General features: G+C 36.6%; 1 protein-coding gene across 1 annotated transcript in view; it reads left to right on the top strand.

Annotated features, from left to right (window-relative positions):
* Nucleotides 1-12,589, top strand: part of STX12 (syntaxin 12) — a 32,230-nt gene extending 19,641 nt beyond the window's left edge. The window contains exons 5-9 of the mRNA XM_063104805.1: nucleotides 4,147-4,190; nucleotides 5,704-5,809; nucleotides 8,397-8,469; nucleotides 9,155-9,237; nucleotides 11,368-12,589. Coding sequence (XP_062960875.1) covers nucleotides 4,147-4,190; nucleotides 5,704-5,809; nucleotides 8,397-8,469; nucleotides 9,155-9,237; nucleotides 11,368-11,460 — 399 coding nt within the window. The 3' untranslated portion in view covers nucleotides 11,461-12,589. The remainder of the gene's footprint in view (nucleotides 1-4,146; nucleotides 4,191-5,703; nucleotides 5,810-8,396; nucleotides 8,470-9,154; nucleotides 9,238-11,367) is intronic.
* Nucleotides 12,590-13,238: the final 649 nt, after the last annotated feature.

Genomic DNA, 13,238 nt, shown 5'->3' on the forward strand with positions numbered 1-13,238 from the left:
CCACAGCAACAGTGGAAGCCAGTAAAATGCTGTCTTGAATGTTAATGAGGGACAATAACTGCCTGTATAGGATTCTAAATCCATTAAAAATATATGCCCAGAATGACGGTTAATGAAAGACATTTTCAACCAAAAGAGAGTTTCCTATCAGCACACCTTGCTAAAAGAAATTCTAAAGAATATATCTCAGGTAGAAGGAAAGTGATCCCAGACAGAAAGTCAGAAAAGCAGAAAGGAATGAAGAGCAAAGAAATTGTTAAATATTGTGAAAAGAGAAGCCACAAACAGGGAGAAGATATTGCTATATGTATAACTGACAAAGGTTTATTATTTAGAATACATAAAGAATTATCACGAATCAATATGAAAAAGATATAACCCAATAAAATAATAGTTCTCAAACTTTTTGATCTCAGGACCCCATTATACTCTTAAAATTTATTAAAGACCCCAAGGAGGTTTTGTTTATATGAATTATGTCTATTGATGTTTAATGTATTAGAAATTAAAACTGAGAAAAATATTAGATATTTATTTGTTAATTCATTTAGAGATAACAGTAAAACCATTACATCCTTGTAAGTATAGTGGTGAGAGAAAAAAAATTTTTAAAACCCCTTACATATTAACATAAATATAAATCAGACTTTTAATTTAAAATAACTGTTTTTCTAAAACAAACAAACAAAATTAGTGGGAAGAGTGGCATTGTTTTCACTTTTGAAAGTCTTTTTAACGTCTGGCTTAATAGACATTAGATTAGATTTTCATATCTGCTTCTGTTTTTTAACCTTCACACCAAATATGCAAGTGATTTACACACCATCATCACAATATTAGAGTATTCTGAATTTGACTGTGTACTTACTTTTACCTGTGAGTTTTATACTTTCATGTGTTCTCAAGTTACTAATTAGCATCCTTTTCTTTCAGCTTGAAGAACTCCCTGTAGCATTTCTTGTACGGCAGGTCTAGTGGTGATGAACTCCCTTAGCTTCTGTTGGTCTGGGAACATATCTACTTCTGTATTCACTCTGTAGTGATATGTTGTTCTGGTTGAAGTATCTGAAGAAAATCCAGTTCCACAGAAATATGTAATTGGAAGAGAAAGGAGAATTTTAATAACTTTTTCTGATTATTGTTGATACTCTTCTTTGATATGGGTTGAGCATCCCTAATCTGAAAATCTGAAATCAGAAATGCTCCAAAATTCGAAACTTTCTGAACTCCGACATGATGCTCAAAGGAAATACTCATTGGAGTATTTTGGATTTTGGATTTTTGGATTAGGGATGCTCAACCAGTATGTATTCTGCAGTTATTCCAAATTCCAAAAAAATCCCCAAATCCAAAACACTTCTGGTCCCAAGCATTTTGGATAAGGGATATTCAATCTGTGCTACATCAAAACTTGAGAAAAGTTAGTTGCGTTGTGGAATCTAAAACCATATTAATAATTTTTTCATACTCTGTTACATTAACATTTATATTTTATACTTTAAATGGATCTCTTATCCATGCATGATTTTTGTAACATCATGTATTTATCATTTGGAAAATATCGGTCCCCTGAGTTATACAGGTCTTCAAAATGTTGATACATTTCATTATACAATATCAAAAAAAATTACATATTACCTTCAGTTTCATCAGAAAAATCTTTAAATTATGGGAAATTCTCACAGTGGTAGATACAAGTTTTTCAAAATTCAATTTTTTTAATTGAAAGCTACATTTTTTATCATTGGCAACAAACACTATCTGTTGTTTTCCTTGAAGTGATTCGCTTTGTTTATTTTTAAGAAGTTGTCTGCCAGGGCCAGCCCATGGCTCACTCAGGAGAGTGCGGTGCTGATAACACCAAGGCCACGGGTTCGGATCCTATATAGGGATGGCCGGTTGGCTCACTAGCTGAGCGTGGTGTTAACACCAAGCCAAGGGTTGAGATCCCCTTACCGGTCATCTTTTAAAAAAAAAAAAAAAAAAAAGAAGTTGTCTGCCAAATACCCATGTGAAAAATTTATATGTATAAAAAAGCTTATAAACATTTGTAAGCTTTTATAACCTTTTTTAAAATTTTATTTATTTATTTTTTTAAAGATGACCAGTAAGGGGATCTTAACCCTTGCTTTGGTGTTGTCAGCACCACGCTCGCCCAAGTGAGCTAACCGGCCATCCCTATAAAGGGATCCAAACCCGTGGCCTTGGTGTTATCAGCACCACACTCTCTCAAGTGAGCCATGGACTGGCCCCTAGCTTTTATAAACTTTTAAATAAATTCTTATAAAACTATATCGAATAGTAAAAATGTTATTCCCTAAAAAAAAGTGGCTAGTTCAGCCTGCAACTCAATTACACACGTTTTCCCTGGAGACAAACATATTTCTGAATGCAACACAAGTGCTTTATGTATATTTCCCATTTCATCATACAGAATATTAAAAGCTCTTTGTTGAGAGGTCAAGATTAATTAATAATTTGTATAGCTTCGTCCAGGGCAAAATGGTTTGTTTTTTTTAAAAAAACTGTGAGTATATGGTGATGGAGAATACAAAATTATTAGTATAGTTTGGTGCCACTGCCTTGAGCCATTTTATCCACCATTGCTTTTGTTCCATGAGTGTAAATACAGTGAAAAAGGCAAATAAAAACATTACTGTTGTTATTATTATTATTATCTTCGTTTGCTGTTGGTCTGTTCAGGGATCTGAATCCTTGATCTTGGTATTATAACACCATGCTCTAACCAACTGAGCTAACTAGCTAGCCTAGTATCATTTTGAATAATGGTCAAACAAATGAAAAGGTACTCATCTTCTTTAGCAGTTGTGGAATTGCAGATGAAAACAACAATGAGATACTATTTCATGTCCACAAGGAGGGCACAAATTTTTAATTCTGTGAAAATCGGGGGTGGGGGTTGTGGATATGATGCAACAGGAACTTTCCTGTCTGGCTCGTGGTAGTATAAATTGGAATAACCGCTTTGAATAACATTATGGCTATGTTTTCAGAACACTTGCATACCTTATGACCCAGCAATTCTATCCTAGAGAAATCTGTATATGTATATACCAGGATGTATGTACTCATATAAGAATTTTCATAATATCATTATTTATAGTAGTCAAAAAATGGAAACATCCAGATGTCCATCAACAGTAGAATGGATATATACATTGTGATATATTCATATACTATAATACCACACAGCAAAGCAAATGAACAAACCACAGTTACATTCAGCACCAGGGATAGATCTGGTGTAATCTGGAATGATCCAAAGCACAAACGAACACAAACAGTATAATTCCATTTATGTAAAGTTCAAAACAGGCAAAGCAATATTGAATAAGGATTTATATCACCATTTTAAAAATGCAAGACAATGATTTCCACAAAGTCAGGATAATGGATACTTTATACTGTAAGAAGGGGGCAGTTGTTATTGGAGAAGGGCTCATGGTGGGCTTTTAGGACATCGGCAATGTTCTGTTTCTTGATATGGGGTAAAAGTAAAGGGAAAAAGTAAAAGTAAAAACAAAAAACAAAAAAACACAATGTTCCTCTGGTTGGGTAGAATTTTGAAATTTTCGTCATTTTGTTTGTCCTGTATTGCTGTTATAAAAAGAGCAAGCTTTTAAAAAATGAACAAATTGGTCTTGAACATTTTTTTCTTTGTTCTTAAATTACAAAAGTAATATGTGCATTGGACTGATTTTTGAAGTGCATTTTGAAGCCACTTTAGTACCTAATATGCTATAAATGTCCATTTAAAAAAATCTTTACATGTTCTAGAAACTTATCTTCTTGCAAGTTTTCACCTCGTCCCCTTAATTTACCTCTCCCAAATTTTTAAAATAGGTTATTATTATTATTATTTATCCTTTTCTTCCACCCATGCTCTTCTCTCATCCTGTTCAGTATGGTTTCTGTTGTGGGCCCAAACTGGAATTCAGATTTGCTTTCAACCACTTCACAGCCATTTCTTAGTTGAGATAGATTGCCACAGTCCTGTGTCACCTTACAGATCCTGTCAGAGCCAAGGGATGTTGCTTCTTTATCCCGTAGCTAAGGAAACCCTTGTTTTGTGTGCCTGTGACATGTTTCTAGATAACCATAGTGCTAATGCCATCTGCTTTCTAGGCAGAAGAGAGGCAAAGAGAAGAGCAGCTCGTCTCATTTGACAGGTAAAAGAATTATTCATACAACCTGCTGGGTAGTTGAGATGGGAGGCTATGTCTTTATATTTATTTATTTATTTTTTAAAAATCATGTTATTTGAGTTGTAACTATTTTTAATTTTAAAAAATCAATGAGAGGGGCTGGCTCATGGCTCACTCGGGAGAGTGTGGTGCTGATAACACCAAGGCCATGGGTTAGGATCCCGTATAGGGATGGCCGGTTGGCTCACTTGGTGAGCGTGGTGCTGACAACACCAAGCCAAGGGTTAAGATCCCCTTACTGGTCATCTTTTAAAATAAATAAATAAATAAAAAATAAAAAGTCAACGAGAAAAAAAGGGAGGATAATATAAAAGGGGACCTGGGATGAGTAACCAATAATCTATAAAATAAAATTTAAAAAGTCAAAATCATAGGTGTTTCCAAGGCCTTTGAATTATGGAAGGAATAATTTCAAGATGAATTAAAAAATTCCATGAAACCCCTGACGTCTATGTGTTGAGGAGGGGGCTTGACTCACTAGGAATAAGTATGAACCCACACATCTACAGATGAGGAGGTCTAAATCATCTTACCTCTAATTCAGATTTAAATTCTTCAAAGTTCTTCGGTCTCTGTCCATTCACCTCTAAAATGGGGGCAACTCATTCTTACAGGAGTATTAAGAGGAAATGCAATTTGTATCTGAAAGATGTCTCCTTTCTTAATTCCTCCAAGCTATCCCATAGGAATGTATTCATCCTATTAGTTCAGAACTTAATGTGTTTTGTCACAGATATGTATCCATCTCCCTCCATTACACTATGAGCACCTGAAAGGCCTGGAGAACTCTGTCTTATTCAGTTTTGTATTTCCTGCACAAGGAGGACATTCTTTAAATATTGTGGAGATGAAGTATGATTTAGTCATACTGTTGGAAAAATGTATAATTCTGGATTTTCGAAGTGGTTCATGTCTAGTATAAGTAATATGCCTTTCTTCTAAATACTTGAGAAGAATTATAACATTTCTGTTAAGAGGCATTTAATGCAAAGCACAACCTCAAGGCCATTCCTGAAAACAAGGACATGTGTTTCTGTTAAAGTAATTGGCGAAGCACTGATAGGTCACTTACCCTGCTCTCCTCCACCCATTTAGTACCCAAGGTTCCAACACAGCCCTGGAAAGGGATGTTCAGTGTAATTCATTGAGTTTAAATCTCTGGCTACTTGCCTTGTGTAGCAATTCCCAGCAAGAATGCAGAGTGTACCCCAAATGGAAACAACAAGGAGTCCCATGCCTCATAATTCTGCTTCCCCTCAGTTTTGCCCATAAAAGCTGAGACTTTGCTTTCTTAGTATTATCAACTGTTTGCCTCTGGATATAAAGAATGTGGTTCTCAGGGACTTTGTATTGATACTGAGGAGTTGGAGCCCTGGTTATGTCTTTAGATAGGTTCTGCTGGCAGTAGAGATGTTGTAGGTATGTCATGTCATACCTTAGAGAGAAGGAATCAACTAGTATTCTTATCTCCCTGCAGCCATGAGGAGTGGAACCAGATGCAGAGCCAGGAGGATGAGGTGGCCATCACTGAGCAGGATCTCGAACTTATTAAAGAGAGGGAAACAGCAATTCAACAGCTGGAGGTGAGAGCAGGTCATGTTTTTTGTTTGATTCAGTGTGTCAGCAGGTATCTGGTCTTTCTGGTCCACCTGAATTTTCTGTCAGTGCTTATGAAAAAGCACAAAATGAGTCACTGTGTGATTTGCATATTATCTGTCTCAATGTAATCATGGTAAATTTGAACTACTGTTATGATGATATTGGCCTTTGTGCCCAGAAGTACCCAAATCCTTTACTCAATCACCACATCTTGTATGGTCTCCTTGAGAAATATGCATGGAGAACAGAACAAGGCAAACAAATATTTTATTGCTTATTAGGACTTTGTTTCCAAATTTCAAAGCTAACCTCTAGGTTAAGCAGGACTCTATGGAGAGCCCCTTTGGTGAGTTGAATAGCCCAGTGCAAAGGCAGGCCAAAAGTCTCGCTGTATTTTTGTGTATCCATAAGTCCAATCCCAAATTGTAGATCTTATCACTTCGGTAGGTCAAAACGTTTTTGAGGTGGGGGGTGAGGGAGAGGTCTATACCCCATTTCTACCTAATTGAGCTTCCAACTTTAACTCTGCACAGTGACTGTAAAATATCCTTAAACCTGAGTAGTTTTCTCCTCTGTGGAGGTAGAAGACTGCCAGCCCTGGCACAGGAAGGGGAGTAACTTTGAGTTCCCCCTTGACCTTCATCTATAGCAATGATTCTAAACACTGACTGAGCATTAGAATCACATGGAGAAGATGTTTCTAAAATGCCCTAACTCTTCTCCCCCCCACCAATTATTAGATTGGACTGTGAAATTCCTATTTTTGGAGATTAAAAATAGGCAAATATTCACACTATATGGGTTCAACCTAGTAAATCATAATTTCTGGGGATGAGGCCCTGGGCATGGATATTTTCTTTAAAGCTTTCTAGGTGATTATAATGTGCAGTCATGATTGGGACCCACTGCCCTAGAGCGCCCGTTAGTGTCTGTTTTCAGATGAGATAGTTTATCAGAAGTTATGATTATTTTATTGCCTTCAAAGATGTTATAGCTTTTCTTTACTCTTTTTCACCTACTGCTAATAATCATTGTCTTGGTTCTCTAACATTAGAAATACTGTTATAGCAGGGAGTAGAGTGAGACATAGAGCTAAGGGAAGGAGTGTAATATAATGGATGTCAGGAATTTAATGGATCATTTCACATTCAGCAGAATGAAGTCCAAATTCCTTCTCAATTTTCATATCCAGTCATTTCCCACCTCTAACATACAAACCCTATGTTACAGCCAAGCTGGGCTATTTGCTCTTTAACTCAGTTGCCTTTCTGCTTATATGGCCTCTCCTTGGACACAACTCAAGTCCTACCTCTTCTGTAAAGTCTTCCTCTTCTGCATACCTTTCTATACCATTCATTAGTTATTTCCTGTATAACACCCTTTCTTCTTATTTATTTTACTGTATACTTATTCTCCCCCACCTCAGTTAGGTGTATCCACAGCAACTAGCAGACTGCCTCAACTACAATAGAGTCTTACCCAGTGACTGAAATGCTGGCAAGAACTATTCTTGCCAAGTTATGATTCCAATCACCCTCCAAACCTGGAATAGAGTTGTTCTGATGGACATCGACATGTCCTACCTTAAATGCACCCCTTAAATTTCCATAGGGCCAGGGCTGGCCCGTGGCTCACTCGGGAGAGTGCAGTGCTGGTAACACCAAGGCCACGAGTTCGGATCCTATATAGGGATGGCTGGTTAGCTCACTTGGGAGAGCGTGGTGCTGACAACACCAAGTCAAGGGTTAAGATCCCCTTACCAGTCATCTTTTATATAAAAAATAAAATAAAATAAATTTCCATAGGGCCATGCCCCATTATTAACATCCCTTTAATAGGCCAGGTTTCCACTGCCCTTCTGCCTGACCATATGGCCAGGCCATTGGTCACGGTTCACAAGTAGGTAAGAACCCAAACCAGTAAGATCATGGATTTTAACCACTGTTCAATCTTTCCATCACTGCTAAGAAAACAGTATATAGTTCAGCCCACTGAGATGATCTGTTTTACCTCCCTCAATCAGAGTAGCAGCCTTCCAAACAGGATGTAGTTTATTCACCTTGGAACTGCCATCCATCAACCAAGCAGCTATCGGTCAGTTAAAAGCAGTTATAGGCTCCCTGTTTTGAGTATCTCCTTCTCGCATTCACCAGGTCGCATGATCCTATAAGACCATTTAAATTCTCTAGTCCAAAGTCCCAGTAGTTGTTGTTGTGAGGCGCTCACAGGCTTTTGTCATGAGGCCCAGGCTAGGCTCCACATAGGGCTATCACACTGAGAATTTGTCCATACCAGCACTTTAGCTTCTACTCTATACTGTTTGGGCTTGAACAATCTTCCTGGTTCCCATTTAGCATGTCTCATTAATATTGCTTGAAGGGCAGATTTACATGCCTTCTGTTTTACAATATTAAGTAGGTAGTGATAGATCATTTTCTGTATATGGAGAAAATATGCTGTACAGAGCCTTAAAAACACATATATTATGTTAAAGGCTAAAACTTTAGGTAAGCAGAGGAAATGAATCTTCTAACATGTTGATTAATGTTAGTTGTTTTTTGTTTTCCTTAGGCTGACATTTTGGATGTCAATCAGATATTTAAAGATTTGGCCATGATGATCCATGACCAAGGTGATCTGATTGGTATGTATTACTGATATCTTTAATCTTAAGGTGAGTTCATAGTATTTATGTGCAAAGAAGTCAGTAAGACGTTTTAGCTATAGAATTAAGGTTTAGGAATGCTATTTTATTTTCTTAGAAATTTTCTTATGTTGTCAAATGTACAAGTTAAAGTGAGGCCTCCCTGAATACTCAGCCCCATTCACTTGCTATAGCCTCTTGGTAAGTCTTTGTTTAGAGAAATAGCTGTCAGCTTCCCAGCTTTGATGTCTGGAAACTTGCGTAATTATGGAATTAATAACTTTTTTTTTTAAAGCTTTTTATGTGGAAATAATTTCAAGTTTATAAAAAGTTGGAAAAATAAAAATACTACAAGGTATTCCTTTGTACCCTTTACCCAGATTTACCTCTTGTTAACATTCTACCCCATTTGCTTTATTATGTACTTTCACTCTTTCTGTATGTGTATACATAATTTTTTTTGAACCATTTATGGGTGAGTTGTGTGTTTCATAGCCTTTCACCCCTAAATACGTTAGTGTTTATTTCCAAAGAACAGGGATTTTCAAGGTAGACTTTTGATGTCATGGCTGGATAGTTGGGATGGTGGTAATGAAACCAGGACCCATAACATCAGAAATCTGTACAATTTGCAGTCTTGAAACATCTGAGTGTGCTAAAACATCCACTGTCCTCCTTTTTGCAGATAGCATAGAAGCCAATGTGGAAAGCTCGGAGGTACATGTTGAAAGAGCGACTGATCAGTTACAGCAAGCTGCTTACTATCAGGTAAAAACAGATACCAAAGAAAGTCACTCTGTGCTGTAGACTTTACGGGCCATCAGAGTACACGGACACATTGAGAACAGCTGCAGCTTTTGCTTAGCCTTAAGCTGGAATCAAGTAGTCATAACTGTAGTCCAGTTCTACTTTTAGTGTTTCATTTTGCAGAGAGATCTACAAAAAGTTATCAAATCTTGATAAACTTACACAGAAGCCTCTTGACTGCAAAGCTAACCCCATAAGCTAGCATGCCTAAATCTGATAAGGCTGATTTTATACCCTGTAATAGACCATTTTGTGTTGCTTATAACAAAATACTTGGAACTGGGTGATTTATAAAGAAAATGACATTTACTGCTTACAGTTTCTGAGGCTGGGAAGTCCAAAGTCCATCTGATGATGGTGGTGGCGACAGTGACCCAGGGGTGTCACATTGCAAGACGGTGGAAGCAGAGAGAGAGACTCTCCTCTCTCTTCTTTCAAGCCCTCAGAACCACACCCCTGACCACCATTTTTAATCCATTCACTACTGCACGGACCTACAATCCAATCACCTCTTCAAGGCTCCTCCTTTCAATTACCATAATAGGATTTCCCATCCTCTTAACAGTCACAGTGGGGGTTAAGTTTCTAATACATAAAACGTGGGGGAAACAATTCAAGCTTCAATGAATATGGGGGGACATAATTCAATCTACTACATACCCTAAACAGCTGAAATGAGCTTCAATTAGGATAGTAAGCAGTACAGTTAAAGGAGGGCTTCCTAGATAACTTTATGTTGACTGTTGCCACCAAGGATAGACATGGAATCAATTTTGACTATATACGAATAAATAGGGGTTAATTATTATGAAACTGTTCCTGTAAAGTGAAATTCTTATACATATTAGTTGAAACTTGGGTTTTATGACTTATCTGGATTTTAACTCAGTGCACAAATGAGTTCCTTCACATTTTCTCTCAATTTGTTGTTGCATGGCTCTTTAATAAATAGCATTTCAGTCATTTTCCATGTTCCTAGGATAGCTGTATTTTACCTGGCAATGCTGTTAAAGAATTTGTATTTAATAATAGTATTTCCTTTAGAAACTATGTGGTGACTTCAGTATCCAACAGTAGAGGAATAATTAAGTAAATTATATACATTCACTCAATGTTGTATTATATGATGTATTAGTCTGTTTCTGTTGCTTATGACAGAATACCTGAAACTGGGTAATTTATAAGGAAATTATTTCTTACAGTTTTGGAGGCTAGGAAGTCCAAGGTCCAGGGAACACATCTGGTGAGGGCCTTCTTCTGGGTGGTGACTCTCTACAGTAACTCGGGGTATCATATGGAGAGAATTGCAAGAGCAAGCGAGCTAACACCTTCTCACTGGCTCTCTTTATAAAGCCCTCAGGATCACGCCCATTACTCCATTACTCCATGAATGGATTATGCCATTCACAAGGGCACAGTCCTCACGATCCAATCACTTCTCAAAGGCCCCACCTTACAGATACCATAACTGGATTTCTCACCTTCTTAACATTGTTACAATGGGGGTCAAGTTTCCAATACATGAACTTTTAGGGGACACATTTAACCCATAGCATATGGGGATTAAGAGAGGTTTATGAAGAGCTTATAATAACAGAAAAATGTTAATGCTCAACATAAAGTCAGAAAAACATCACACTTCATACATACAGTATGATCCCATTTATGTCTAATAACTATGCATAGATAAAAGATCAGAAGAAAATACAATCAAAATGTTAACAGTTTTATCTGTGGATGATTATTCTCTTTCTGCTTACCTATATATTTTTTATAATGAACATAAAATTGTATAATAGGTATAAAACTGTTATTAAAATACACATGCACAAAAAACTTATTGCAAATAATGCCTAGTAACATAGGTATAGCTCCTTTACAAAACTGTATTTGGGGACCTGGAATTAAAACTTGCACTATTGCCTAGTGCTGATGACTGTTTAGATTTTTAGGAAGGTCTCCACATATTTTTATATGGATAGAGTTATTTTGAATTACAAGGAGGCAGATTTACGAAGCACTCTTGGAGTCTTAGATATAAAAAATTTTACTTGTTTCATGAGTGTCTTCTTTACATATTTCTTTTCTCAGAAAAAATCTCGCAAGAAGATGTGTATCCTGGTGCTTGTCCTGTCAGTGATTATTGTAATTTTGGGAATTACTCTCTGGCTAGTTAATAAATGAAATGATTGCCTCAGAGCCTTCTCCTGCTAAGCTGTTTTCAAGGGCAAGTTCTTGGAGTCTTGCCAGAACAAACTGATCACAAGAAGAGAATGTAACACCAGAACGTCCTGTAATAATTTAGTTAGAAACTAACTACTAACTAGTCCTTGGAAGTAGTGACCTATGAAGACAGTATTTATCAATTTATGTATACATTTTTGATTTCTCAAATTAGGAATTATGTGGATTTTGCTTTCTCTTGTGTTCTGATTGCCGTTCGTCCCAAGTGTTTACTGAAAATTCCATTCTAAATATTCTTTTTGACAGATTCCAATCGTGTAATATTGTCTTTTTATGTGTACACAAAATTTACCTTTTTACTAGCAACTGAGATAGAATGACTTTCTGGCACCCAGTGTATTGGAGTCTATCAGAAACTGTATAATAGGCCAGCAATTTTTATTGTTTAACATTTTGATTTGAATTTCTGAGACTCCTATTCTCTTAACTGTTTTGAAAGATTTTGGCACTATATTTAACTGGAAAGTAAAAAATTTGCACATGAGATCCATATTAAATGAGAAGTATCTATTTGAGCCGGCCAGTTGCTGGGGTACATGTTACTAATCTGCGTTTAAAGTTTACTTTATTATGCTAGTGTCATCCACAGCAGTTCATCCTCATACACACTAAGCCATCTTGTTCACTTTTGAAATAAGTTAATTTAATTAACATGACAGTACTCTATGGGGTCTCTCTCCCACCTGTCTGTATAGAAAGGGAGAATAAGAACAGCATGCTTTTGGAAAGCAAATAGGAATTGTTCGGAATGATTTAATATCTTTGTTGTTGTTCACTTGTGGTTCTACATTCCTGGTGAATGATGAATGTTGCTGTCAAAAGGCTGCCCCCTACCGCATAAGGGTTGCTGGGCATTTGATGGCAAGAAAAATATAAAAGCTAGACTGAAGTTGGTTTAAAACTTAGTCCTGTGAACCTGGTGATAAAGCAAAGAAAAAGTTCATTTTTGTAAATAATACTTGTTTGGAATAGTGATGTTAGACTTACCCTAATTTATGAATTAGGATTAATCTCTCCATGCATAGTTTTAGACAAAAAAATGTTTAATAAAAGATTGCTGTCTTATAAACGTTGTCCACTTCTCTTTTTCACAGACCTAGAATAAAGGAAACATAATTTGTTTAGGCTGTTACATAAATGTGAACCAGGCCAACAATTTCAGTTCATCCTTTAGTGAATTAGAGGACTTGGCTACCCTGGGTATATTAATACTTCTTCCATTCCCCTTAATGTTACTTAATCTTCTTTTAATAAACTAATGTGAACAGTAGGGAAACAAGGGCTGAAGTGCATAATTTTCTTTGAACCCTTATACCATTCTACCTATTTAATACAAATAAACATTTAAAAATTTTTTGTAGTAAGTTTTTATGCGTTATCCTAATGAGGCAGGTATTTGGTAATGTGCTGTCATAAGAAAAATTGAGACTTGCGAAAAGACTGGAAACCAGGTGAGGGTTGGCTTGGGGCTAGAACAGGTGTTGCCTTTCCTTGAAAAGCAGGATAGAGCTTCTGGGGTGGCACAGTGGCCTGAGCAGCAGCTTCAGAGATAATTCCTTGGTTCTGTAGTCATTGCTCTTTCAGCTCCAAGTTACACTTGGACTTGGATACATCAATTGTAACATTACTGGAAAGAAGAAAGTCTGATTATGAAAAACTATTTGAATTTGGGTAAAATAAAGTGACCATAGTTCCATTTTATAATACTATGTGATCCA

This window comes from Cynocephalus volans, chromosome 8, assembly GCF_027409185.1.
Source record: "Cynocephalus volans isolate mCynVol1 chromosome 8, mCynVol1.pri, whole genome shotgun sequence".
Lineage (NCBI taxonomy): Eukaryota > Metazoa > Chordata > Mammalia > Dermoptera > Cynocephalidae > Cynocephalus > Cynocephalus volans.